At 39.0% G+C, this 22,559-nt stretch overlaps 1 protein-coding gene across 3 annotated transcripts in view; it reads left to right on the top strand.

Annotated features, from left to right (window-relative positions):
- Window positions 1-22,559, top strand: part of WDFY4 (WDFY family member 4) — a 128,825-nt gene that overhangs the window by 8,473 nt on the left and 97,793 nt on the right. For all 3 annotated transcript variants that reach the window (XM_032695324.1, XM_032695325.1, XM_032695326.1), the window contains exons 3-13: window positions 1,774-1,888; window positions 2,452-2,555; window positions 3,912-4,058; window positions 4,435-4,624; window positions 5,768-5,957; window positions 7,886-8,046; window positions 8,415-8,867; window positions 10,031-10,135; window positions 11,005-11,195; window positions 13,701-14,323; window positions 18,317-18,410. In XM_032695324.1, the coding sequence (XP_032551215.1) occupies window positions 1,774-1,888; window positions 2,452-2,555; window positions 3,912-4,058; window positions 4,435-4,624; window positions 5,768-5,957; window positions 7,886-8,046; window positions 8,415-8,867; window positions 10,031-10,135; window positions 11,005-11,195; window positions 13,701-14,323; window positions 18,317-18,410 (2,373 nt within the window). The remainder of the gene's footprint in view (window positions 1-1,773; window positions 1,889-2,451; window positions 2,556-3,911; window positions 4,059-4,434; window positions 4,625-5,767; window positions 5,958-7,885; window positions 8,047-8,414; window positions 8,868-10,030; window positions 10,136-11,004; window positions 11,196-13,700; window positions 14,324-18,316; window positions 18,411-22,559) is intronic.

Here is a 22,559-nt window from a genome sequence, read left to right as displayed (position 1 = left end):
GAAAGAAAATCATATTACGTTGATACCATATTATTCGAGTTTCGCCTGAAGGCAGACATCCTGGAATGGAGTCAGGTTAATATGCTTCCAGATACAGATCTTCTATAGGCTGGAACATGAATATGGAAATAATTAGGTCTGTTCTTAAAGGGCAGTGTATTCTAAAGATTGATGTCTGACCCATGGAACGATCACCAATAGAATTAAATCAGAACATTAGTGGCCTGCTTTGTAGGGAGAAGGACTGGTAGCATTGCTGTGAACATTTGATTACTGCTCCCTGCTGTGTATGGTCTCAAATCCTAAAATTTATCCTGCTCTTTCTGTTAGCAGAAGAGTAGGTATAACAAGGCCTTTCTGAAGGGCTGTGGATGTTCCTCTTTGAGGAAGAGGGGCAGGGATTTATCACTGCTTTTTTTCTGAGAAAGGGTGTAGCTTAATGACAAGCATTGTATATCCTGAAGTGGCTGTAGGTTTCTTGTCATTGTGTTTGCCCAGCTTGCTTCTGTTCTTTATATATCTTCCCTCCCTTCTGCATCAAAAGTGGAGGAACTGATGGATCTTACTCACAACTGAGTATCTCTGCAAATAACTTATGGTCAAAATCTGAAAAACTAGTTTGTTTTTAATATGATTGATTCATTGATTGAAAATTATTGATAGGCACACTGTGCAATTGCATTTCACTCTTGTAGCACAGAAAGAACAGTTGGGTGCGTTTTACTGTGTTGGCTACAGTAAAATGAAGTAAAAAGTAGGTGCCTGCTTGATTACTGACAGACAACTGGCGCTACATGGGGAAAAAAATAGCTTGTCCACAAGCTGCCATCCATGATGAAATAACAAGGAGTTGAAAGCGTGGTAGGGAAGGAAATATTTGTGGAAGATCTTCTTTTACAAAGAGTTGTACTTATTTCTTGGCAGACAATATTATATTTGCTCCAAACTATTTTAGGAAAATGTCATTATTTTTCTTACCTTCCTTTTATAATCTGACCTTACAGTATGATTTTTCAGAGCTTCTAGAAGGAGACTTTTGTAAAGAAATTTTCAAGGTTGCTGGGGACAGAGGTGTCTCAGGCTGGTTTTTAGAGGTGAATGCTGAACTATTGCTAATACATTAATGTATATAGCATTAGATGCTCTGTATAAAAGTAATGATACATGCTTGTTGGAGGCCAATTGGATGTGATAGTATTAGTCTGCTGGAATTTTTTTTTTTATTGCTCTTGAATTTTTTTTCCCCAAAGGCAGGGTTACATTTAAGAGGGGATCTGTTTGCCAAACTCTGAGATTTAGCAAGTCTTGCTGTTATCTAGTAAGCTTTGCATTTAATTGCTTGTCCATTCTTGAACAAGTAAATAATAAATTTATTTATAAAATGTTTATAAATTTGTCTATAAATTTGTTTTTCTTCAGGGTGTTTATGTTGTATTTTGAAAGGGACTAGCATAATTTTTGATACAAAGGATTAGTGACAGAGAGTATGACAAATATTTACATTGTTTTGATTGTACTCAATGTAGAAAATACTGTAAAAGCTCTCTAGTAGGTGTGTTATGTGATTCAAAGGGTTGACTTCTGCATCTGTATCTGTATCTGTTATACTCCTTCCTGTCTGGAAAAGGCTGCTTAATGGACTATACTGGATGGAAAGGGAATTTTGCAGGGGATTGTTAGCTTTATCGTTCTTTCTTTATATATATTAGTATTTGTCAGTCTACCAAAGACATGATATGTCAGAAAGACTTAACAGTTATGCTTGGATTTCAGGCCTGGGAACAGTCTGCTGGAGTTGTCGTATTCCCCAACATTCAGCTGTTAGCCAGTGAGGTTTCCAAGCTTCTGACTAAAGAAATTAAGAGGACCCTCAATGGCAAACCTGCGGGTAAGGATCCCATACCATATCCACTGGATCCACTTGTTCTGGAAATGTGCTGTCTTTCAGCTGTCCTCTGTGCTGGAAATAAAGAGGGAATAGGAAAATGCTGTGTATCAAGCCAGATATTTCAGTAGGTGTGAGCTGGCACTCGTTTTAGGTGATTGCACTGAAGAGCTGGCCTTGCTGATCTTGGGTTTGGAACTTTTGTAGCTGGAAATGTATAATACATATAAGAGTTAAAGAGTAGGTTGTACACTATTCTGAGGAGCTTTCTTTAATGAGAAAAATACTGCCAGCCATGCATGGCTTTCCTGGTGGCTGTTGTACATTCTTCGCACTGTCAGCTGACAGGCTTCATGAGCTGAGCTGGTATTCCCAGTGAAATTTCTCAGTTTGAGACATAATTTACGTGAACTGACCTGAACCTGATGCTGGATCAAAATCATTTTATGTCTTTCTGTTCATTCAGTGGACTCCTGCTACTGTAATTTTGTTAAATTTGTCAGATCTGTTAAGAATCTACATCAATACAGCATTTTCATCTTTGATTTATGTTTTCGTGGTAACAGAAGAAGCTCGTCTGGCTTTGGAGCAATTCCTACAACAGAAAGTGGAAGCAGAAGATGGCCATTTGCTCCTGAAATCAGTGTATCTGCTCTCACAGACTGACTTGGTAAGAGAAATTACTACAGAGGGCTTTTTTCTTTTTATTTCAGAGGAGCCGTGTAGCCACCCCAACAGTGGGACACCTAAGTCTCAGTGTTTGCATTATCCCCAGTACTTGGAGCTTCAGCATGCCCAGGGTATACAATCAGAGGATGCACCACCAGGTCTATAGGCCAGGCTTCTCTGAAAGAGAGAAGTAAGCACTGTGTGCTTTCAGATACCCTTTTTGTTTTGATGATCAGACAGCTATTTTTCCTCTGCTTCCCCCCCCTTATGTACTACTGCTCTTCAGCCTTTCTTTATCACTCCAATTTACAAATCAAAAAGGTGACTAGTAGGGACCTGTATCCCTGGTAATACAGTGGTTGAATTTTCCATCCTGATAGACTCTTGCTTTGAAGCATTTCACAAATTCTACTTTTACAGCCATCTTGAATGCAGACTGGCATCAGCAGTACAGCCTGCTGATGGGCATCAGTTATGTGTTTATCCACAACATTTAGTTGAGTCTTATTCAAACACACAAAAATAAAATCTTACTGTCAGATTCTAGGGGACATGTTCTGTGTCAAAAGGACCTCCATAAAATTATATATAGTTAGTTACAGCATGAAGTTTCTGATGAGCTTTGTGTTTTTCACAGATTTAAGACACTGCTATTTTTTGTAGCACACACACTCACAAAACTTCATATCACAAACCTCATTCTTCTGTTTAATTTGCTTCTGGTTTTTGCTCTGATTACTGTGTGCCAAGCACACACACTGGGACTTCTCTGGAAGTTGTACACAGCCATGGTGAAAATGGGAATAAACTAAGTGTTGAGAAACACTATGAAGAAACTGTCTCTTGCATTTATGAATCCTATAATTAGAAGTGTGTGTGCAGTTAAAAAAAGCAAAGGCATTATAGCTAAATTGCTGTCATGCTGAGTCAAGGAGGGAATGAAGAATTCATGCTTTTAACATACCAGGCCTCTGTAGCTGCAGGGTGTCCTGGAGACTAATGGTAAAGGGGGCACTGTCTGTCTCTGGCCTTGCTGCCTGTTCAGCTGCTAGTTAGTTTGCAGGCTGTGTGCTTTATTGACTGTAGGTCTCTATATGCAGGACATAGAATCTCTGTCAAGCCTGTAGTGGGAAGTCCTGGGAACATCTATGGCAACACATGGTTAGTGTATTTACTTCTGCCAGATGGATTTGTACAGCCATGCTATATGATAGCCAGTCTTGTGTGCTCTGGAGTACTCATAAGGATAAAATGCTCAAGTAGCTCTTTCATCTGCCATGATTACTCTCAGTGTGTAGAAACACAAGAAAACTGTGGTCAGCTTCTGGAGGGACTGATCTTTATTTTGCTTACTTAGAGAACTTTGTGGAACATCATTGTATCTGGACTTCCCGCCGCTCTGATGCAGTGCCTGTACCTTTTCTTCACTTTTCCTCTGAAGAAAACCAGTGATGCTGGAGAGGCAAGTGTGGATGAAGCCCAAACTCAGGAAATGCTTGTTGAGGTGAGATGTGCCTCTGGGAGTTCATTTGTCCTGGGCACTCAGATACACTTAGGCTCTTAGCTGGTGATTGATTCAAACTGCCACAAAAAGAAGTGCTTTTGTACTGAAAACTGTTGAACAAGCATCAGGAGCAGTATAAAACAATCTGAGATGATGCCACTGTATCTCTTACTTTTTTATTAAACAAAACAATGTGACTTTGTGGGAAAAAATCCATTAAGAATATCCTAGTGGTAGTTTTATTTGTTCATTTCACTGCTGCTACTTTCTCGTGACATTATTATCAAACTTATAATTCCTTCTGCCAATGGGTTTTTCTTCATCTCCTGGATATTTGCAGAGGTTTTATTGTAGCTGATGTTTGTTTGCTTTTCAGATAATGCTTAACATGTACAAAGAGGAACAAGGTGTAGAGGAACTTCTGGCAGCTGATAAACTTCAATCATTAATTATAGCAACTGCTTCTCTCTGGGACCAGTGCAGCCAGTCGTGGAAAGTACCTACAGGCCGTGTTCTGAGAACAATTTCAAAGGCTCAGACCAAAAACAGCATCATGTACCTACAAGGTTTGGTTTAGTAATTTGACTACTCCTTTCCTCATAGTTCCACTGAGAATGAATTCTCAAAAGGATTTTTTCCAGGATGGATTTTTATCTCCACATCATCTGATAACTGGTCAACTGCAAAGAATGGGCTCTTGACTTTGTAGACAGGAGCTTTATTAGCTCTGATAGCTGTCTGGAAACTGAAGGGCTTTTTACACAAAAATTAAAATTACAGGCAAGAGACAATCCCACTTGATCACACTGATGTAGACAAGAGCAAGATGTAATATGCTTTTCCTTAAGTTATGTGACTCAGTCTGTGAGCCTAAGACTCATGAACACTAAAAACAGGGCTGGAGGCACAGCCAGAGAAATAGTGTCTTTTGGGACAGCATCATAATTGGATGCGTTACATCCTCATTTCTTCCTAGGCTTTATTAATCTAAGGAATTTTTTGTTGTTTGTTTGTTTGTTTATTGTTATTGAGAAGTGCAAAGGCCACAAGTCTCAATTTCTTAGAAGGGAAAAAAAATAGTTTTATAATGCAAACCTTACTGTCAGTATTCCTTGTCATGGGATAACTGCATATAGGTATTTTTATTTTTTAAACTAAAAATTTGGCTTCCTGAGTGACACTGAAAGACCTGTTTAGACATTTTGAAGCTGTCCTGGAAGGACTGGCTGTCAGATTAGACAAGAAAACTAGGCATTGCTGCTCAGAGCAAAACATGTGTACCCCATTACATATGCCTCATTGAGTAAAGAATTAATCTGTGAACTCTGCACAGAATGTGTGGTCGACTTAGTAAAAGAGAGTTAAATTTGTTAGTCTCTGCTTACCTTGTACTCAGACAGCTGGAATCACTGTATATGAATTTTGGTGAGTGGGTGGGATGGAAGTTCTGTACTCCTGAGACTAAATCAGCTTCTGTGGGTTAAGCAAAGAAGTGCATGCATACTGTAAAGCCATCAATGTTCTTCATGTAGCTTCTGAAATGAGTGTGATATTCATATCTCTTCTTGTCTTTTCTGTCTAGAAAAAGATTTAACTGACTACTATTTTACTGAGAAATAACTTTTCAAACTTGTTTTACTTTTGTTAGTAACTTTGAACTTGTTTGACTGACAGTTTTTAAATACCTGCTGTATTTTTTTTTTCCACAGCTGTGGACTGCATTAAAATAGCTGTTCAGAATCTCTTTAAACTGGCTGATACTCTACCTGCTTCTGATGTGTGTGAAGCTGCTAGTATTGTCTTGTGCTTTGTGAAAGATTCTTATCCCGTATCATCAGCTTTATTAACAGAATTTGAAAGTAATGATGGCTATCAACTCCTGCTAAAAATTTTACTCAGGTAAGCAGAGGTTTTTAGTAGGCTTCTACAGGATGGTAAAACTTCATTTTCAGAATGCATGGGGGTCTCTTTGAAAATATGAATCAAAAAAGTAATCCTGTGTGGATGCAAAGCCAGTAATAGCGACCTTGACACTGAGTCTGTCATTGCTGTTTTAGGAAGGGAAGCAGTACATAACTTTTTCTACTGAAACCATAACAGAAGGAGAACAGTATAGGAGAAGTTAGTCTGCAGTGGGATAGGGACTTTCTGAACACAAGACAAAGGTTCTTCAACAATTAATATTACAGGGGATGCAGGTCAGAGACATTTGTCTCAGTTAAGGTGAACTCTTGATCCAGAAATGCAGTCAGCTAGGGAGGGAAACACCATCTCCTTGCTGTGCAGAAAACAAGCAAGCAAAGCCCACCCAAAGTTAGATCTGAAAAGTTTACGTTCTTCAGAACCAAGATGAGGATGAACATATCAGGAAAAATCCTTGCTAGTTATCCTAATCAAAAGTACAAAGCAGAATCTGTTGCTCTCCTTGTCAGCTTGTGTTGTCTAAGCAGGCTCTGAGTTTGCTATGTCAAAACAGTACATTATACCACTTCCCCAGAGACACTGAGGAGCTTTGTTCTGCTTTTTGTTAATATCATTTGAAGAGAGTATTTCCAGATCTTTTTGTTTCCATTCTGGCTTTGCCTACTCTTGTACTGCTTCTATGCTTGTGAGAATTCTGGTCCCTGAACAAAGACTGGGGTGGGGAGGGTGGTTTTGAATTTGGATCTAGAGGATTATAATTTGAATCATGAACTCAAAGGTATCTGTGAGTATGATTTCTCAAGATTTTTGAATGGCACAAAATTATTAACTTCTTTACAGACAATCAGAGATTGTCTAGCTTTCTCTTATAAATAAGCAGTGTTGAAATGCATATTTCTGGTTAAATTCTAACCACATAAGGGGAGAAACACAGGATCTTTTTCAGTAAGGGCTCTGAATCCCCTCCATCCTTTTTAACTGATGTAACTAGGCTGGGGAGACAGAAATAGCATTCAGGTGCTCAGGGCTTCAGATTAGTCTCCGTTCCCAGCATAAAGGGATAGATGGAGAGCTTCTTTCCAGAGTGTTTTGTGTGACCAGGTTTCCTATTCTCTGATGTTTAGGATTTTTTTTAAGGTAAAAAGAATCTTGCTAATAGCATTCTTTCAGAGAGAACATTTGCTCTCTTTTTCTTTTTTCTTGTTTAGATGAAACCAGAACATTTTGTTTTGTTTTCTTCTAAGATTTTTCTAGCTTCTGGTATCAGTGTGTTGCTCTGCCACTAGCCCATGCCCAAATACTGCAGTTTTCCTTAAGAACTGACCCCTCTAAGCAGTACAGAAGAGGATGACACAATAAGCAGGTCTCTGTCCTTTGACACTCTCACTTCAGTCTATGAACTATGGCAAATCTGGGGTTACAGTTCAAACTTTTTCCTTACATAGGAGAGACATGCCATCTTTATGTCTGATTCACAAAGCTTAGGGAAAACATCTTTTTCTTCCTCAGGCCTGAGATTTTCTGTTATTTATCTCAGTTAGCAAGTTCCTTATCTTGCCAACCATATACCCACCTCTTAATATGAAGTGTCTGTTTTAATTTTTTGAACCCTCATGAAATTTAAATTTTTACTCCGCAAGCCAGACTTTTTTTTTGTAGAGAATTACTTTTTTTAAAGGACACATAACTGGACTAAATTCCAACACTTATCTTACTTTTTTTCAGAAGACTCTTACAGTGTCACTTCAGTTTCTTTCAGTCTGTAAGTTTTGTTCTGCTTCAGAACTCTGCCATGGTGTGGAGTTACTGTATGCAGCTCCTATGTGCTCAGTACCCAATGATATGTCCAAAATGTTTGTATTATAAAGGTATCAACATATGACTGTCCCAAATTTTGTTCCTAGATGTGAGGGGTTGCAGCAAAATGAAGGAGACCCTTATTTGGATGAGATCGTGGACATGCTGACTTGCCTTACAACTTGTGGAAAAACTGAACTGAAAGTTTCTGGCAATATTGTACACCCACAACTGCCACACTTTGATTTTGAATGGACACGATCTTCTGGTACAGTATATATATATATATATATATATATGTATGTATACATACACACATGTGGCTATGGAGGTGGGTCATAGAAAGATGAAGCTCCATTCATTTTGTGTCTAGATATGGAGGAAGGAGTATGAGATGGCACCTTCTGATTTATGTGTTTAATGCTGCAGGAGTCTGAATGCTCCCTAACATCAAACTGAAATGACCATGTCATCTGTAGGGTCTAATCCAAGGTCAAGAATACACCTCCCAGTCAGATCCCTCGTGTCTTTTATTCTTATTTCCACTTTCAGGCATGAGTTAATATTACAGTTATGGTGATTGCATACTTAACTAGCACTCCTGTAAAAATGATCTCACCTGGTTTTATCCCACAGGAATGACAGTGAAAAACCTCCAGGCTTTTCAGGTGTTACAGTCCATTTTCCAGAAAAGTAATGATCAGCACCTGTGTGGAAGAATCTTGGCAGCAATTGGTACCATATGGGCTTGGGACAGAGTGAACTTCTTTCTTCTGGAATGGACACTGCAACCTATCAACCAATTTACTGACATAATCCATTTCAAACCATACCCAGTCCAAGTCCAGTTCTTCAGACTGGTGGAGTCCATAGTCCTAGACCTGTCCTATGTCCCTCATGAAATTTTGAAGAAGGTTCAGTATTTGATAAAGGAAAACATAGTGCCATTCTGCACCTTAACAGCTCTCCAGTGTCTTCTCAGCATGACCCAGAAGGACCTGTTATTCAGCGATATATTCCGTGACTCTGGGCTCTTAGGCCTACTGCTGGCACTTTTGAGGAAGCAAGCCAAGATCCTGAGGAAGTCAGGTACAATATAATGCCACTCACAATGTCTTGTATTACTAAGGCAGATCAATAGGAATGAATAATCTCTTTCTACAGTAAATTTATGGATTTTATACACTGAGTAGCTAGATGATGTCTGCAAGCCAACTGGCCTAAATTTTTGACACATTAAGCTGGGTCCTCTCTGAAATCTTTGCTGTTTGTTCTGTTCATTAGTCTAAACAGTTCTGGGTTATTCTTCACTAGTGCATGATGAATTATTCTGGACAGTGCCCTTTAGCCACATTTTTAAACAGGTCTTAATCTGGGATTCTCTAGGATGCCATCTTGAGACTTGGGCAAGAAAGAGTGTTCCACAAAGCTTAGTTCCTTTGAAAATAACATTTTAATCCTCAGTACTAATGACAGGAAGAAGTTTATTGAATTTTGGCCAGATGTTATCCACAATTACTACCACCCCTTGTGATAGAGGTATATCCTAGCATGAAAACAGGAAGGTAGTAGTCCTAGTGTGGTAACTGTGGAGTACAGCTGACTTAGGAGACAGACTCATGTATTTATAACTGCTATTTTAAAGAAAAATTCATTGTAGTATTTTCTCTACTATATTAATTGAGAAATGCCTTTAAACTGCAGTGCAAAAGTAATTTAGTAAAGGAGGAGGGACCCAAAGTACTAGGCATAACTTCTGATACAGCAAGAATAACTGAATTATTTATACACATTTATTCCAAGAAACAGGAGGGTTATGAATATCAGCAGAAGTTTTGGAGTGCAGACATCCATCACCTGCAAGGACACTTAGATTTGCATTCTTGATATCAGAGGACTAGGTACAAGAGTTTATAAGGTACATAAGGATTGCCAGAATTAATACCAAAGTTCTTGAAAACTTACCTTCTGGTTATGAGCTGGTGCATAGGGGCCACCTTCTGTTTTGCATTACATTTCACCGCTTTAGATAGCTTGGTGATGTAAATGTTACAGAATGAATGATGGAATGGCTATGTGATTTGTAAATTTAAACACAGGGAAGAGGGACAAGTGAGAAGACAATATCACTACTCCCCTCTTTTTGTTTCCAGAAATTTAGCCCAGAATTTGCTGGAGAACTGGTTTAATGTGTTTTAGCTACAGTTATCCATGTCTTATATATTGTATTATGACTTTTAATATACTGACAGCTGGAACTGATCTGCCTGGTCTGGAAGAAGGCACTGAGAAGGAATTAAATGCTGTGATGCTGAAGATGGTGGCTGCCCTTACAGCGAGGTCCGTGAGGAACACAGGTAAGAAAATACAGCTGACTGCATTGCCATTATGATATTTAGTGGTAAGTAGCCATGCTCTGAAGGAGTACCAATAAATTTTCTTACTTTTGTGCTTCAGTCAAAAGCGGAGGACAGAAGCTAGAAGTGTAGGGATAACAGGAAGAAATATGACAAAGGTATTCTTCTCATCCTGGATACTGAACTTTATCCCGGTAGTCAACTTTTTTCCTTCATCAATGTGGATCCTCCTGCAGTGGTTAAATAGAATACACAAACTTCTCTTGTGGAAAACAAGAGTGTGTATGTGACTCTTGTGTATTGTTTGTTCATCCAGATTTTCTTCCATTGTATCTATTACTTGAAATACTGATTGGATCATACGCATGCTGAGTGACACTCCTACATTAGTGTCGGCATACCTAAGAGGTCTGTGTGTAGGGAATCTTGTGGAACATAGTAATACAAAAATGAACTCTACTGAATACAGGAATCCACTCACTTAATTCATTCTGGAATCCAAGAATCATCAGGTTTGCAACATCTTACACAGGGTAAATATATTGTCAGAAACCATCACAAAGTTCCCTTCCTAAGTTAAAGAGATGTTTAAGCTGAAAACTAATAAGTGTCTTTTTTCTTTTCACTTGTTATTATATTGGGAAGCTGTCATCTCTGACAATTGGAAACCGTGGTCATCCAGTCATTTTATCCCTGGTTGTTCTTGTGCCACTCAAGTTGTGTCATCTTTAGCTTAACTGGCTGCTCCTCTTACCCGTCCTGCTGTATTTGTAGAAATGTGGCACTTCACACCAACACTGAAAATCTGCCTGTAAAAACTACAAGCAAAGGATAAGTTAAGTAACAAATGATACCATATTTTTCCCTAGTTGTTCTGAAGGACTATGGAATGGTGCCATATATCAAGATATTTTTGGATGATGAGTGCTACAGGAGTGCTACTCTCAGTATCTTGGAGCAGCTATCAGTCATCAATTATGAAGAATATATGAGCATTATTATTGGGGCCCTCTGTTCTTCTACTCAAGGGGAACTGTCGCTGAAACTAGATCTGCTGAAGGTAATTAATGTGACTCTCACTTGGGCGTTGTTTTCTTGGAAACTTCTTGGCTTTGTGGCAAATTGTTTTTCATGTCACCACAGTCTTTTTATCAAGGTGTTAAACGCAGAATAAAAAAGAGCCATGGGCTAGATCTTGACTGTGGTAAATCAGGCACTTTGATATTTAGGAATGCATGTATGGTCAACACCTTCACTCAGTATCAGATTATGAAGTATTTTGAAGACTTAAATAGAAATGCAGAAGGGAGAAATGAAAATGCCAAAGGCACAACTGTACGAGCAATTCTGTGTAATGTGACAGAGAAAGAAGAAACAAATGTGAATTAAAGTGGAGATGTGGAGAGAAGATGTGAGATGTAAAGGAGTAAGATTGGAAGGGACAGGGTAGGCATGATATGAGCAGCTTGATTCTGATAAGTTTCCAAGGTTGAAAGTTTGCTGTCCTTAATTTTGTCATCTCTTACATACACCAGTGTTGTGGGAAAAGAGATGAGGCGATGGAAAGGAGGAGTTTTATGAATGTTTGGAGAAAGAAATCAGAACTATTCATAGCCTCCATTATGTTTACAGAGGGTCTGATCTGTAAGCAATGAAACAGGGGAAGGAATCATTGTGCTTTATTTTGTTTTAGGTCATAGGCATCAAATTGAAAAGCAACAGTGTTAAAAGCACTGATTTTAAAGTTTCATTCTACCTTCTCTGCCAAGTGTGAATGGAATTCATCTTTCAGCACAATATAACAATTTCTTCTGTGATGAAAGAACAATGTTACTTTAAAAAAAAAAAAAAAGGTTATAGCTTTGATTTGAAACAGTAAACTTTAACAATATCTGTGGAAAAGTTGAGTATGGTGTCCAAACTAATATGAAAATAAATGCAGCTTCAGTGTCTAATTTTGACAAATGATAACTGTATTAAAGCATAATGTAAGCAAATGAATTTATTATCTTTATCCATTGGGACTGTGATTGTGTTACACACAAATTCAGATTGATTTGCTAATGTATATTTAGCTGTTAAAGCCTGAGCCCAAATGCAATTAGCACTGCCATATTCCAGCGTGGCACGTGGACAATTATGAAGAATAACAAATAATGGAATGTGTGAAATAAATTCTGTTAACAGTAACTGAGTTAGGGGGTTTCCAGCAGACATCAGTTTTATAGATTCAAGACAGAGGAATACTAACTCATAGGTGATTAAATTCTAACTGAGTTAGAACTGGAGGAAATGTGTTTACTGCTGACCTTCTCTGAAATGTGTTAAAGCCATCCTGATAACTTCAACTCTAAGTTATTAAATTTACTCCCTGTTCAAAAGTCTCTGCCTGGTTTGATACATTATCATACAAAATTGAATGACAGTAATGGAGTTCCCCCTCCCCCTTCAGTTCTGGGAGCCCTTTCCCACAGTCCTAGGTCCTGTTACAGGCAAATATATTTCTTTAAGAAACCATTCCTCTTCAGAAGGCTGTGAAGTGAAGCTCTTTCATCAGATATCTCTTGGGAAAGAGTAAAGTTAACCCTTTCCAATGTGAAAAACTATGAATTCAAATTTGAAAAGACCCTGGTGCCTGTAGGAACATTCATATTTACAAAACGAATTGTGCAACATTCCAAAAACTTGGGATAGATTACATTCAAATATACTAGTCTGTTTCCTTGCAAGCTCTTTTTTCTCACTAATTTTGCTTCCACAACTCTTAATAACTTGTCTAGATTTGTTTTAAAATGGTGAGCCCATAACATTCAAAATTGACAGGTGGCATAAGCTGGTTTTTTATGCGTGTGTAAAATTGTCAAGTGGCATTCATTTTTATGACTTTTTTTTCCTCCAAAATGTTGTGCAATCTTTAAAAATACCTCAACTGAGAAAGATATTATTGTTGCCTTTCTTAATGAGGAGAGCCTGCTCCTTGCAGTATTCTTTGTGCCATCATGAGTCACTGCTTTTTTGGAAAGGGCCTCCCCAGTCATATGAGCAAAAGTTGTGTGGCTTCTCACGTGTATTCAGGGCTGCAGGAAGACTCGCTTAAAGAGAGCTGCACCTTCTTGTCGGTTTCTATATGAGGGTATTTACAATTGAATCTCTACTTTCATTTATTTAAGGCAAAGACAGGTTTCTTGAGAGAGTCTGAGAAGACTGATAAAAGAATAGCCAAAGATATGAAACTACCTCTGGCCAAACTGACTAGGATATGTAATGTGGAAAATTTGATTTCTTTGCTCGTTCCTCTGAGCACTGTTCCCTACCGGTCAGGCTGACTCCACAGGTTGCTCCTCAGGGTGCATTCAAGTCTTGGTTGTATGACTCATTGGGTATATGGGGGAAGGGAGGAAGAGAAAAGTTGTGCAATGATAACCTTTATTTTGACCAACTTTTTTTTGTATTTCAAAGAATGAAATTTCAGTGAAAGAATTCCGGTACAAACTTGGAATTTTAAAATATTCTAAAGCTTCTTTGTTCCTTGATTTAAGTGCTCCTTTCTTCTCAATGTTTGTAGTCACTCTTGAGGATACTGGAGAGTCTCAAGAGCCATTCAGCTTTCAGAACCTGCAGTGGATTCAATGCGCTCCTGTCCCTCCTCTCAGATATGGAAGGTGCACTGCAGGACCCTCCATCTGGGCTGTGGACAGCATTTGGACAGAATTGCATATTGGAGCTTGTTTTCTACACACTTCAGGTGGTAACAGCTGCCCTGCACCTAGACCCTGTCAACAGCAATTTCTTCCAGAGGAGTGGTCTCTTTGAAAAGATGGCAGAGGATCTCGGATCACTTGGATGCTTCTGGACACAAGGGGAACGGCAAGGGGAATGGGAAATTCCTCTGAGCCTTGAGAAGAAGAGGACGTTTGCAGAATTTTTGGATGCAGCTTTCTGTTCTTCAGAACCTTTCCCAATGTGGCTAAAGAACTGCATATGGATACTGAATTTTCTTGATCTCATGATAAAAGGAACCCTCCATCAGGAGAGCTACTTCAAGGAGAGAAAGCCAGAGATGGGAGAAACATCAAGAGGTGATCAGGAGGGACCCCAAGCTCAAGAAGAGCATCCTGTTGCTTTCAAAAGATCAGGCAACAAATTACCTGCCTCTGCCTATAGGCCATGGGGAAACCCTGAGGAGAAGTAAGTTTTTATTTGCTACAGGAAATATAGTAGTAAGACTGGTATGTGCATTTTGTGTGGTAGTAAACTGAGGTAAGGTGTGATATAACCTAAGAACAAACAAATCAGTGTCACAATCCCAACTCTCAGGCTTTCAAGCAGCAGAAAGTACTTTTGGAAAGGTAACTGATGGTAAAAATTAGGGCATAAGGATTTAGTGGAGCAGTGGGACACAAAACCCAGTAGTTGCAGAGTTTGTGCTGAAAATTCTGAGACCTGCAATATGGGAGTAGGAATGGACTCTAAGGACAGAATTGCTGGGACTTGCAGCTTGTGCTTAGTCTCTGCTTGAGTTTGCCCCAACCAATTTTGACTTTTTCAATTATGTGGAAAGCTGCTTCTAGTCACCCGATACGTTAAAAACAGAAGTTATTTTAAGTTATTTTAAATGCTGCCCTATGCATATGTGTCCAAGCACATGTGTGCAGACACACTCTCATTCATTTATTCATGCTGAATTAGAGAAGATTGGAAAAGGAATAGTAATGCTGCCTCCCTCATTGAATGAAGGTTTATATCAAAATATATATCCTCTGTAGGAAGGAAAGACTATACCAGAGATCAGCATAGCTGTCAGCTGTGAATCAGTTCTGAATAACTTGGATTTCATAACTTGTGAGTTCTGTCCCTTCATTTGTCTGTAGCTTTATCTCAAATCTCTCAGTCCTTTTATCAAACACGTTTCTGGTTGGAGTTATGCTTAAAAAGATTAAGCTGATAAGTGTGAGATTCCTTCAGCCCTTATTGTAGTTTATTTCACAGTCATCTTCTAGTTTAAAGACCAAGACATTAGCTCTGCCACTTGTAGCAGTACTCACTGAAGTCAGCAGAGCTTTTGTTCCCCAAGTACTGGTCAGGCTGAGTAAGCATTTCTGGTTATATTTACACGTGTTTGAAGCAACAAGAAAAATGTTCAGTAGCTTTCTTTGTTCCTTGTGCAGCGGATTTTGAAGTAGTCAGGGAGATGTTTGCTCCCTATTACCACTCTTAATTACACTGTAAGCTTCTGGTTACAGTGCTGGGGAGAGGAGTTGGTAGTTCTGGAGGAATGAATGCTCTTTTCAAAGTAGATCTTTGTAGCCCAATTTGGGAGAACACGGGTTAATGTGTAGAGAGTATACAGATGGTGGTAGTTGTGTTGCTTAAATGTGTATACAAGAGAGGATATGAGAGAAAGAGTAGATCAGTGGTAATGCTGGGAAAGATATGGCTCTGTCTTCTTATTGTCTTTCTCAAGTCATTAGATCTGAAATATAAAGCAAGGCTTCCCACATCCTTGTGTTGTTTTGCCTGCAAGGCTGTGAAATAACTCAAAGCATTCATGGAGAAATTAATCCTGTAAATTGGGATCCATTCCATTCACAGTGTCTGTTTCAGGACCTTTTGGCTTTGGTTCTGGGATATGAAGGCACAAAAGGGAGCCAAATTAGCTAGAGGTGCCTGGAGACTGTCCATGACAAATGTATGCAAACACAGAAGAGGAACATGTACTGGAAAGCTGTCAATCATCAGGCCACATAGCCGGGATACTTTTCCAGCAGTAAATTTTATGAAAATAAAAATAAGAAATCAAGTTCCCATAGTTTCTGCAAGCCTGTAGTTCCCCTGATGCAGCTTCCTCTCAGCTGTACTCCAAACTCACACTTCCCCCTGAAGAAGGCTTCAGGCTGCAACTATGCAGCTTGAAAGGAGGAACTTGAGTGCAATCAGTGTAGGTGGCCTGTGATGTCCCATCTCACAACCTATATATTAGGTTTTTTAGTATTTTAGTGCTGGATAATATTCTAGCCCCTTACACTGTCCTGTGGTCAGTGATGCTGCAAGCTGCTGGGCCACGGGGGAATTGACCCTGTCATTCCCATCTCAAAAACAGCCCTCTGTGTTCCTACTCCTGCAGTAATGTTTGAAACACCTTCTGTGACAGATGGGTTTCTGGTTTTCCTTTTGCTTCTGCTGATTTGACATAGCTTGCTGCAAGCTGTGTTAACTGAGGCTGATCTCTCTTTGGGAGAGAAGCCCTTCTTTGTGCCCACCCGAGCAGAATGGCTGCTGCAGCTGCTGTTACTGCAGACTCACTGTGCTAATGGCTCTTCAGGTTCTTTATGATGTCTCATTTTGTCCCCAGACCCTCTTATTTATCTTATTTTTAAGTAGCAGCCAGTGCAGAGCAGCTTTGCGATTCATACTATGATACTGGTGACATAGATGGAGTGGAATCTTGGGGCTGACTGGATAGCCCTGGGGCTGACTGGATAGCCCTGGGGCTGACTGGATAGCCCTGGGGCAGGAGTGTGAGAAATGGGATATTTGCAGGAGAAAGCTGATATGGCAAGACAGCTTTTGTACTGAGACAGGTCATAAAATGAGGAGCTCCAAGGAAAACCACACAGAAGGCTGGAGATAAGGCTTATATAATATTCTTAGAGACCATGCACCAGCTTTGCTGCCTTTTCTGGACACACTTCAGCACCTCAATGTCTTTCTTGTAGTGAGGGGCCCAGAACTGCACACAGCACTCGACGTTTGGCCTCACCAGTACCATGTACAGGGGGACAATCACTGCCCCTGGTCCTGTTGGCCGTGCTGGTTTTGATACAGGCCAGGATGTCATTGGCCCTCTTGGCCACCTGGGCACACTGCTCGCCCATGTTCAGTAAAATGTTGACCAGTACCCCAAGGTTGTTTCCAACTAGGAAGCTTTCCAACCACAATCTCAACCCTATTGATTTTAGTGAGCCTGGATTTTTCTCTTTAAAAATGATTAGGGTTTTTGGGGGGAGATGGGACGAGAGCATATTTTCAGACATATTTTTTATTGTTTGACATTTAAAAGCATTCACGTCAAGTATAGGTGTATGTATCCACATTGGAGCCACTGCTGCAGCAACACGTTATACCAGATGTGATTTTGATTCATTGCACAGAAAATATTGCAAATGAGCAATTTATTTGAAAATATCTTTCTTGAAGGTGCAGTAAGAATTATTTGTCACTGTGTGGCAGTGTGCTACACATTACTCGTTGCTCTGATGTATCAGATAAGCCTTTTTTTGGAAGTGGCTAATAAACATGTTTAATTGCAGCCTTTTTACCTTCCTTTAGATCCCTTGTAAAACTTTTTTTTTTTTAAATGCTCACTCTTTTACTTATACCCTTTGTTTTATACAGTCAGTAAAGCATATTGTGCATTATTATTTTGTCAGTCTAAATTCGACAGTTAGATGTTACCTTTGCTTTTCCTGTGAGTTCTGTTTGGGAAGGATGTTTCTGACAGTGCACATCACAACTCCAGTTCAGAGGTGCACCCAGAAATGCCGATGATACTCTGAACAGGATGAGCCTGCAGTGCCTGCACTGGAGCTACTGCTATGCTGTGGGTTCATCTTTGAGATACATCTAACATCTAGCCTGCATCATGGCATAAGGAGATCTTCTCTGTGGTGTGGCACAGATATTCAACTTTGTTTTACTAGTTTAGGCAGATTCTGGTGTTGAAAGGGGAGGCTTGCATACTGATTTCACCAAGACTGCCTTGTCTTTGCTTGTTTCTGTTATGTTTTGAAGTACTGAAGTTACTGTATAACCAAAGTGACAAACTGCTAGAAAATAGAAAGGATAACGCTGGTTCTGGACTGATACATCAGTGATTCCTATGGTTGTGTCTTTTTTTTGTACTGCAAGTACCTTCAAAGGCATAGTTCATATAAAGAGGCAGCTGCACATGCACAGGAATGTGCAGGTCCCTGAGATTTGAGCTCATGAGCAGGTAATGTCCTGTTGTTTTTACTCTAAGGAGGCTTCCAGCTCATCTGGGTTGTCTGTATTGTTTGCTTAGTTTCAAATGCTGAGCCTGGTTACTTCTAGGAGGATTTAACGCTGTACTCTGCTGGAACATTGTTGGACCCTCTTTGCTACTGTTAATGATCATTATGATGATGTGTCTTTTTACTGCAGCTTGGAAATGAGAGACTGCACCATTGTACATCCAGGTGCTGTCTGTGTCATGGTGAGGTTGCTGCCAAAGCTGTACAAAGAAGGACATGCTCAGGTGAGTCTGAACATATCAAAGTGCCATCTAAACAGTGTCTTCTACTTTTCTGTAGTTTTATTTCCAGGAGTTGCTTACTCTTTGCAAATGTGGCGGTACTAGCATTTACCTAAAACACTGTCAGGAGGAACAGCACAAATTTCACTGAGTCAACAGATTAAGAACGACAAAGGCTCTTGGCTATCAGTTTGACTAAGTGTTTGTATACCTGTCTGATGCAGTACATGGATTTTGGTCCCAGAATACTTATTATAAAGGCACAGTGTAGAAATCCCTTGAAAATTGTTTAAAGTATTGCTATTGGACCTAGCAACCAGAACTGTCTGGCTCCTCAGACTTACTGGTCCATAAACTTCCAATGCAGCTTAGAATTTGTTTTGCTTTGTCAAATCTTCCATGCACACAACCGCTCTGCATAGGCATATTTGCTATATTGTATCTGCTATTTGGTCTAAAATACTTGGATACAGTTAAAGTACATGCATTGAAATAAAACCAGATTGTTCATCCAGAGCTATGGAAGGTGGGAGGGCAAGTTACTGCTGGCACATCCCAACTTTGTTTAGTGGAACCAAGCCATCAGCTAGTGAAATTTTGTTAATTACAGTAATTAATTTCTGAAAATCAAGTAGAACAGTTAATTAGATGAGAGTGTCAACAAGAAATCAGATCTGGCTCTAGGACTTGAGCTCTGTAGGAGAGAAAGCCTCTCAGACCCTCAGTAGATGGCAGTGTTCTTAAAAATATGAAGGACTAGAGCACAAATTACAGCAACCTCAGTTATATATTTAAGTATGTTAATCTTTTGTTTCTTTCTTGCTCCTTTTTTCTTAGTCAACAATAAATTATTGCCGGTAGTGTTTGTTTAGTATTGCTGTTGTGAACAGGATTATCTTATGTAAAATGGGACCACTGTTATGCAAGGTCCTGATTCAGACTCCAGCCTGGAGTTAAAAAATGTCTTGATGAATTTTTCACCAAATAACCTAAAAAAAGGATAGAGGAAAAATAGAATTTTTCCTGGCTATTTTTATTTAAAAGTGGGTGAGAGAATGAATAGAATATTTCGGAGCTTGGGAAGCTCACTGATGCTGCCAGGTACAGACATGAAAGGCTGGACTTCAATGCCTTTAGTCATAACATATACCACTGCATGAACCCTTATGCAATGAGATGCTACTTGGAACACAGTAGTTAGGTAAGATCTGATGCAAAAGGTGGAACTCCATGGCTAGTGAAGGGGAGCTACTTGGTAGAAGGAAAATAACTGAAGGAATTACTCTTTGGATGGATATATTCTGTCCCAAGCAGGGTACTATTCTTTTTTTTTTTTTTTTAGCACTACAGTGTTTGACAGTTACGTGAGAGATGAAATTACATCTTTGTGAATGGAGCTTTTTACTGCAGACTTTCATGAAAAAATCTGAAGGGGCTTCTTGCTCTGAATATAAGACTGAGTCAAATAGTACATTTTTAGGAGCAATTTTGGAAAAGAGACAGTAACTCATTCCTATAGTGCCGTGATGGATATTTTGGGCCCAGGTATCCAAGAGTAATCTGGAAAAATCTTCAGAATCAGTTCAGGTCATGTGCAATTCCTTTGCTTTCACTGAATTGGCAATGAGAAAGCACTGCTTTTACAGAAACATTAATGGAACTCAATAAAATTAATGTACTTTGATTCTGACTCTCAGGGATAATATCCATTTCCTGCCAATTTTGCAACTTCTCAGTGACCTTTGTCAGACCCAAGCAGTGATAGGTTGAAGCACTCTTGAGGCTGTCAGTATAGAAAAAAACAATAGCAGAAATTAAAACAGGTGATTTTGCACTTCATCCATTTCTTAATACTCTCTAGAATGAAACTTAAAAGCTGAGGAGAATAGATTTGTGGATGTATATTACTGCCATTCCTAGGTATGACCAAAAAACACCAAACATTTGAATGTCATATGGGTATGAAAATTTGCTTAAAACTTTAAAACTGCCCAAGAGACAGTCTTTGAGTCAGTAAACTCTATTTAAAGGACATTGCTCATGTTCATGCCTATGACTTGTACTAAGCTATTTTCCATCAGACTACATAATGTTTACCCAAGTAAAAAGTAGACTTTCCTTTTATTAATATGCTACCTGTTCAGTGATGAAAGATAGCATTACACATTTCAGAAACTAAGTAGAGACAGGTTACCATACATTTTAGAGATGTGGCCCAGGATATTCACTGTGTTTTTTTTACCTTTAAAAGAAAGATATTTCCTCTCAGACACATCTCATCCTTGCCTAGAATTGTGGAACTCTGGCTTTTAGGATTCCGGAGTGTCATGCCAGATCTTTCTCGTTTGCAATGTCAGATACGGAGATCTCCTAGATCTGACAAGCCTAAGTAAGGGAAAGAAAACAACTTCTGAGAAGAGAATCAAAGCATGATTCAGTTCTATGTTATCATCCCAATAGATTTCTTTTGAGTACAGGAAAAAAAATCTTCACATGATTCATTACAGAAATTATCTATGCTTTTGTTAAGTAATGTTATTACTTCCACAGCTGAATTTGTGCTTTCTGTTTTCATTCATGTCCCTCCTATGATGAATTGCTGTCATATTCTCTGTTGTGAAAGTAAAATATTGTCCATCAAAACGAGTTTCGCACCTTTTAAAAAGACCTTTATCCCTGTTTTAAATTTAGCCTAAACTACTTGTTCTCACTGCAGATGTTAACAGAGTAACATTTTTCAGGTATTTGTATCTCTTAAAAATGAAAATGGAAATGGTCTCTGACATAGAAGACTGTGTGACATGGAGATTTGTCTGCCTTTAGACTTATATTACTGATTTTACTGCTAATGTAACTGTTAAGGTCACAGTGAATTCCTAAATTACTGCACTGCATTATCTGTGCAAGGAAAATCTTCAGGCATTTGGCCAGAGCTTCATTCCCCTTTGAATTGTGCAGCTAAGGTTTTGGGATAAAGGAATGGAGAATGGATCAAAACTCTGGTAGGAGGCTTTTAGTTAGAAGTTTGCTTGTTCATTGATCAACTAGCTTCTGAAGCTTTCACTGTTTATACAAACTAAGCAATTTTTTTTCTGTGCTTCCAACCCCACAGCCTGCCCTTTTATTGTCCTGTTTCTCTTGCTGTCACTTTCTCCTTAAAAAGCGGCAAGTGACTCTAAAGTTGCATAAATTCTTGTTGGTAATGTACCCTGGATTGAAGAGATAGGACCTCTACCAAGAATCCCTGGCTTAACTATACTGGAGATAATTTTCCACTTTGTCTTCTATTTCATGCAATCATATTATTTATAAGGTGGCAGGACAGCTTTGTCTTCCCTTCAGATGTCTGATGAACATCATATTATAGCACTGCAGAGTAGCTTGGAAAAATAAGAAGGAAATGCTGCATTCAGCTAATACTGTGGGGAAAAAAGTACTGCAACTAAAAGTAAGTGGGTGAGCAAGAGGTGTGTCAGACCACCAGAATTAACAAAAGGATTCTTAACATTAAGAAGAGATTTTGTTGCCTGGCTTTAAATAGTTAAGGCTTGCTAGTGTATTTCCTCTAGAAGGCAGTAGTAACCCTGGTATTTATACAAGCAAAGATCTTTAGTTTCTCTTACATACCGTACTGAGGCAAAATGTGAAAATCCTGATGAAGACGTTGTGACTTATTTGGGGCATTTAACTATGCCCTGTCTTGTTCCATGTTTTTGAAAACGTAGAAACAGTTCATGCAGTTCAAAATACTTTTTTCCTTGCCTATTTGCAAAGAGCAAAAACCAGTTATACATACTGTCAGCAAAGTAAGTTTTACTTGTTAGCGGGTGAGAGTTAATCAGCAAAATATTATGAAAGAAAGGGAATGTGCTTGCAGTTGAGAACAGTGCGTCAGGAATTTAAGCTGTGATAAACTGATGAATATTTTTATGACATATGATTTTCAACAGTGACTCAAATTCTCTAGAGACAGTGGGTTTTAAGCTGATGGATGTCTACCTTTTCTTTTGAAAGCAGAATTTAAAGTCCTGGGTCCCTTGGAACTTTTTGAAAGCTCTTCTTTTGATGCCTTGATTTCTTCATTTGTAAAACTAAATCTGTGATTTGTTAGGAAGTTAATTCTAATTTTCTGTGAGGGGCTGCTAGCTTTTC

This window comes from Chiroxiphia lanceolata, chromosome 8 (assembly GCF_009829145.1).
Source record: "Chiroxiphia lanceolata isolate bChiLan1 chromosome 8, bChiLan1.pri, whole genome shotgun sequence".
NCBI classification, from domain to species: Eukaryota; Metazoa; Chordata; class Aves; order Passeriformes; family Pipridae; genus Chiroxiphia; species Chiroxiphia lanceolata.
Note: the sequence above shows the minus strand (reverse complement) of the source record. Positions and strands in the feature narration are given on the sequence as shown.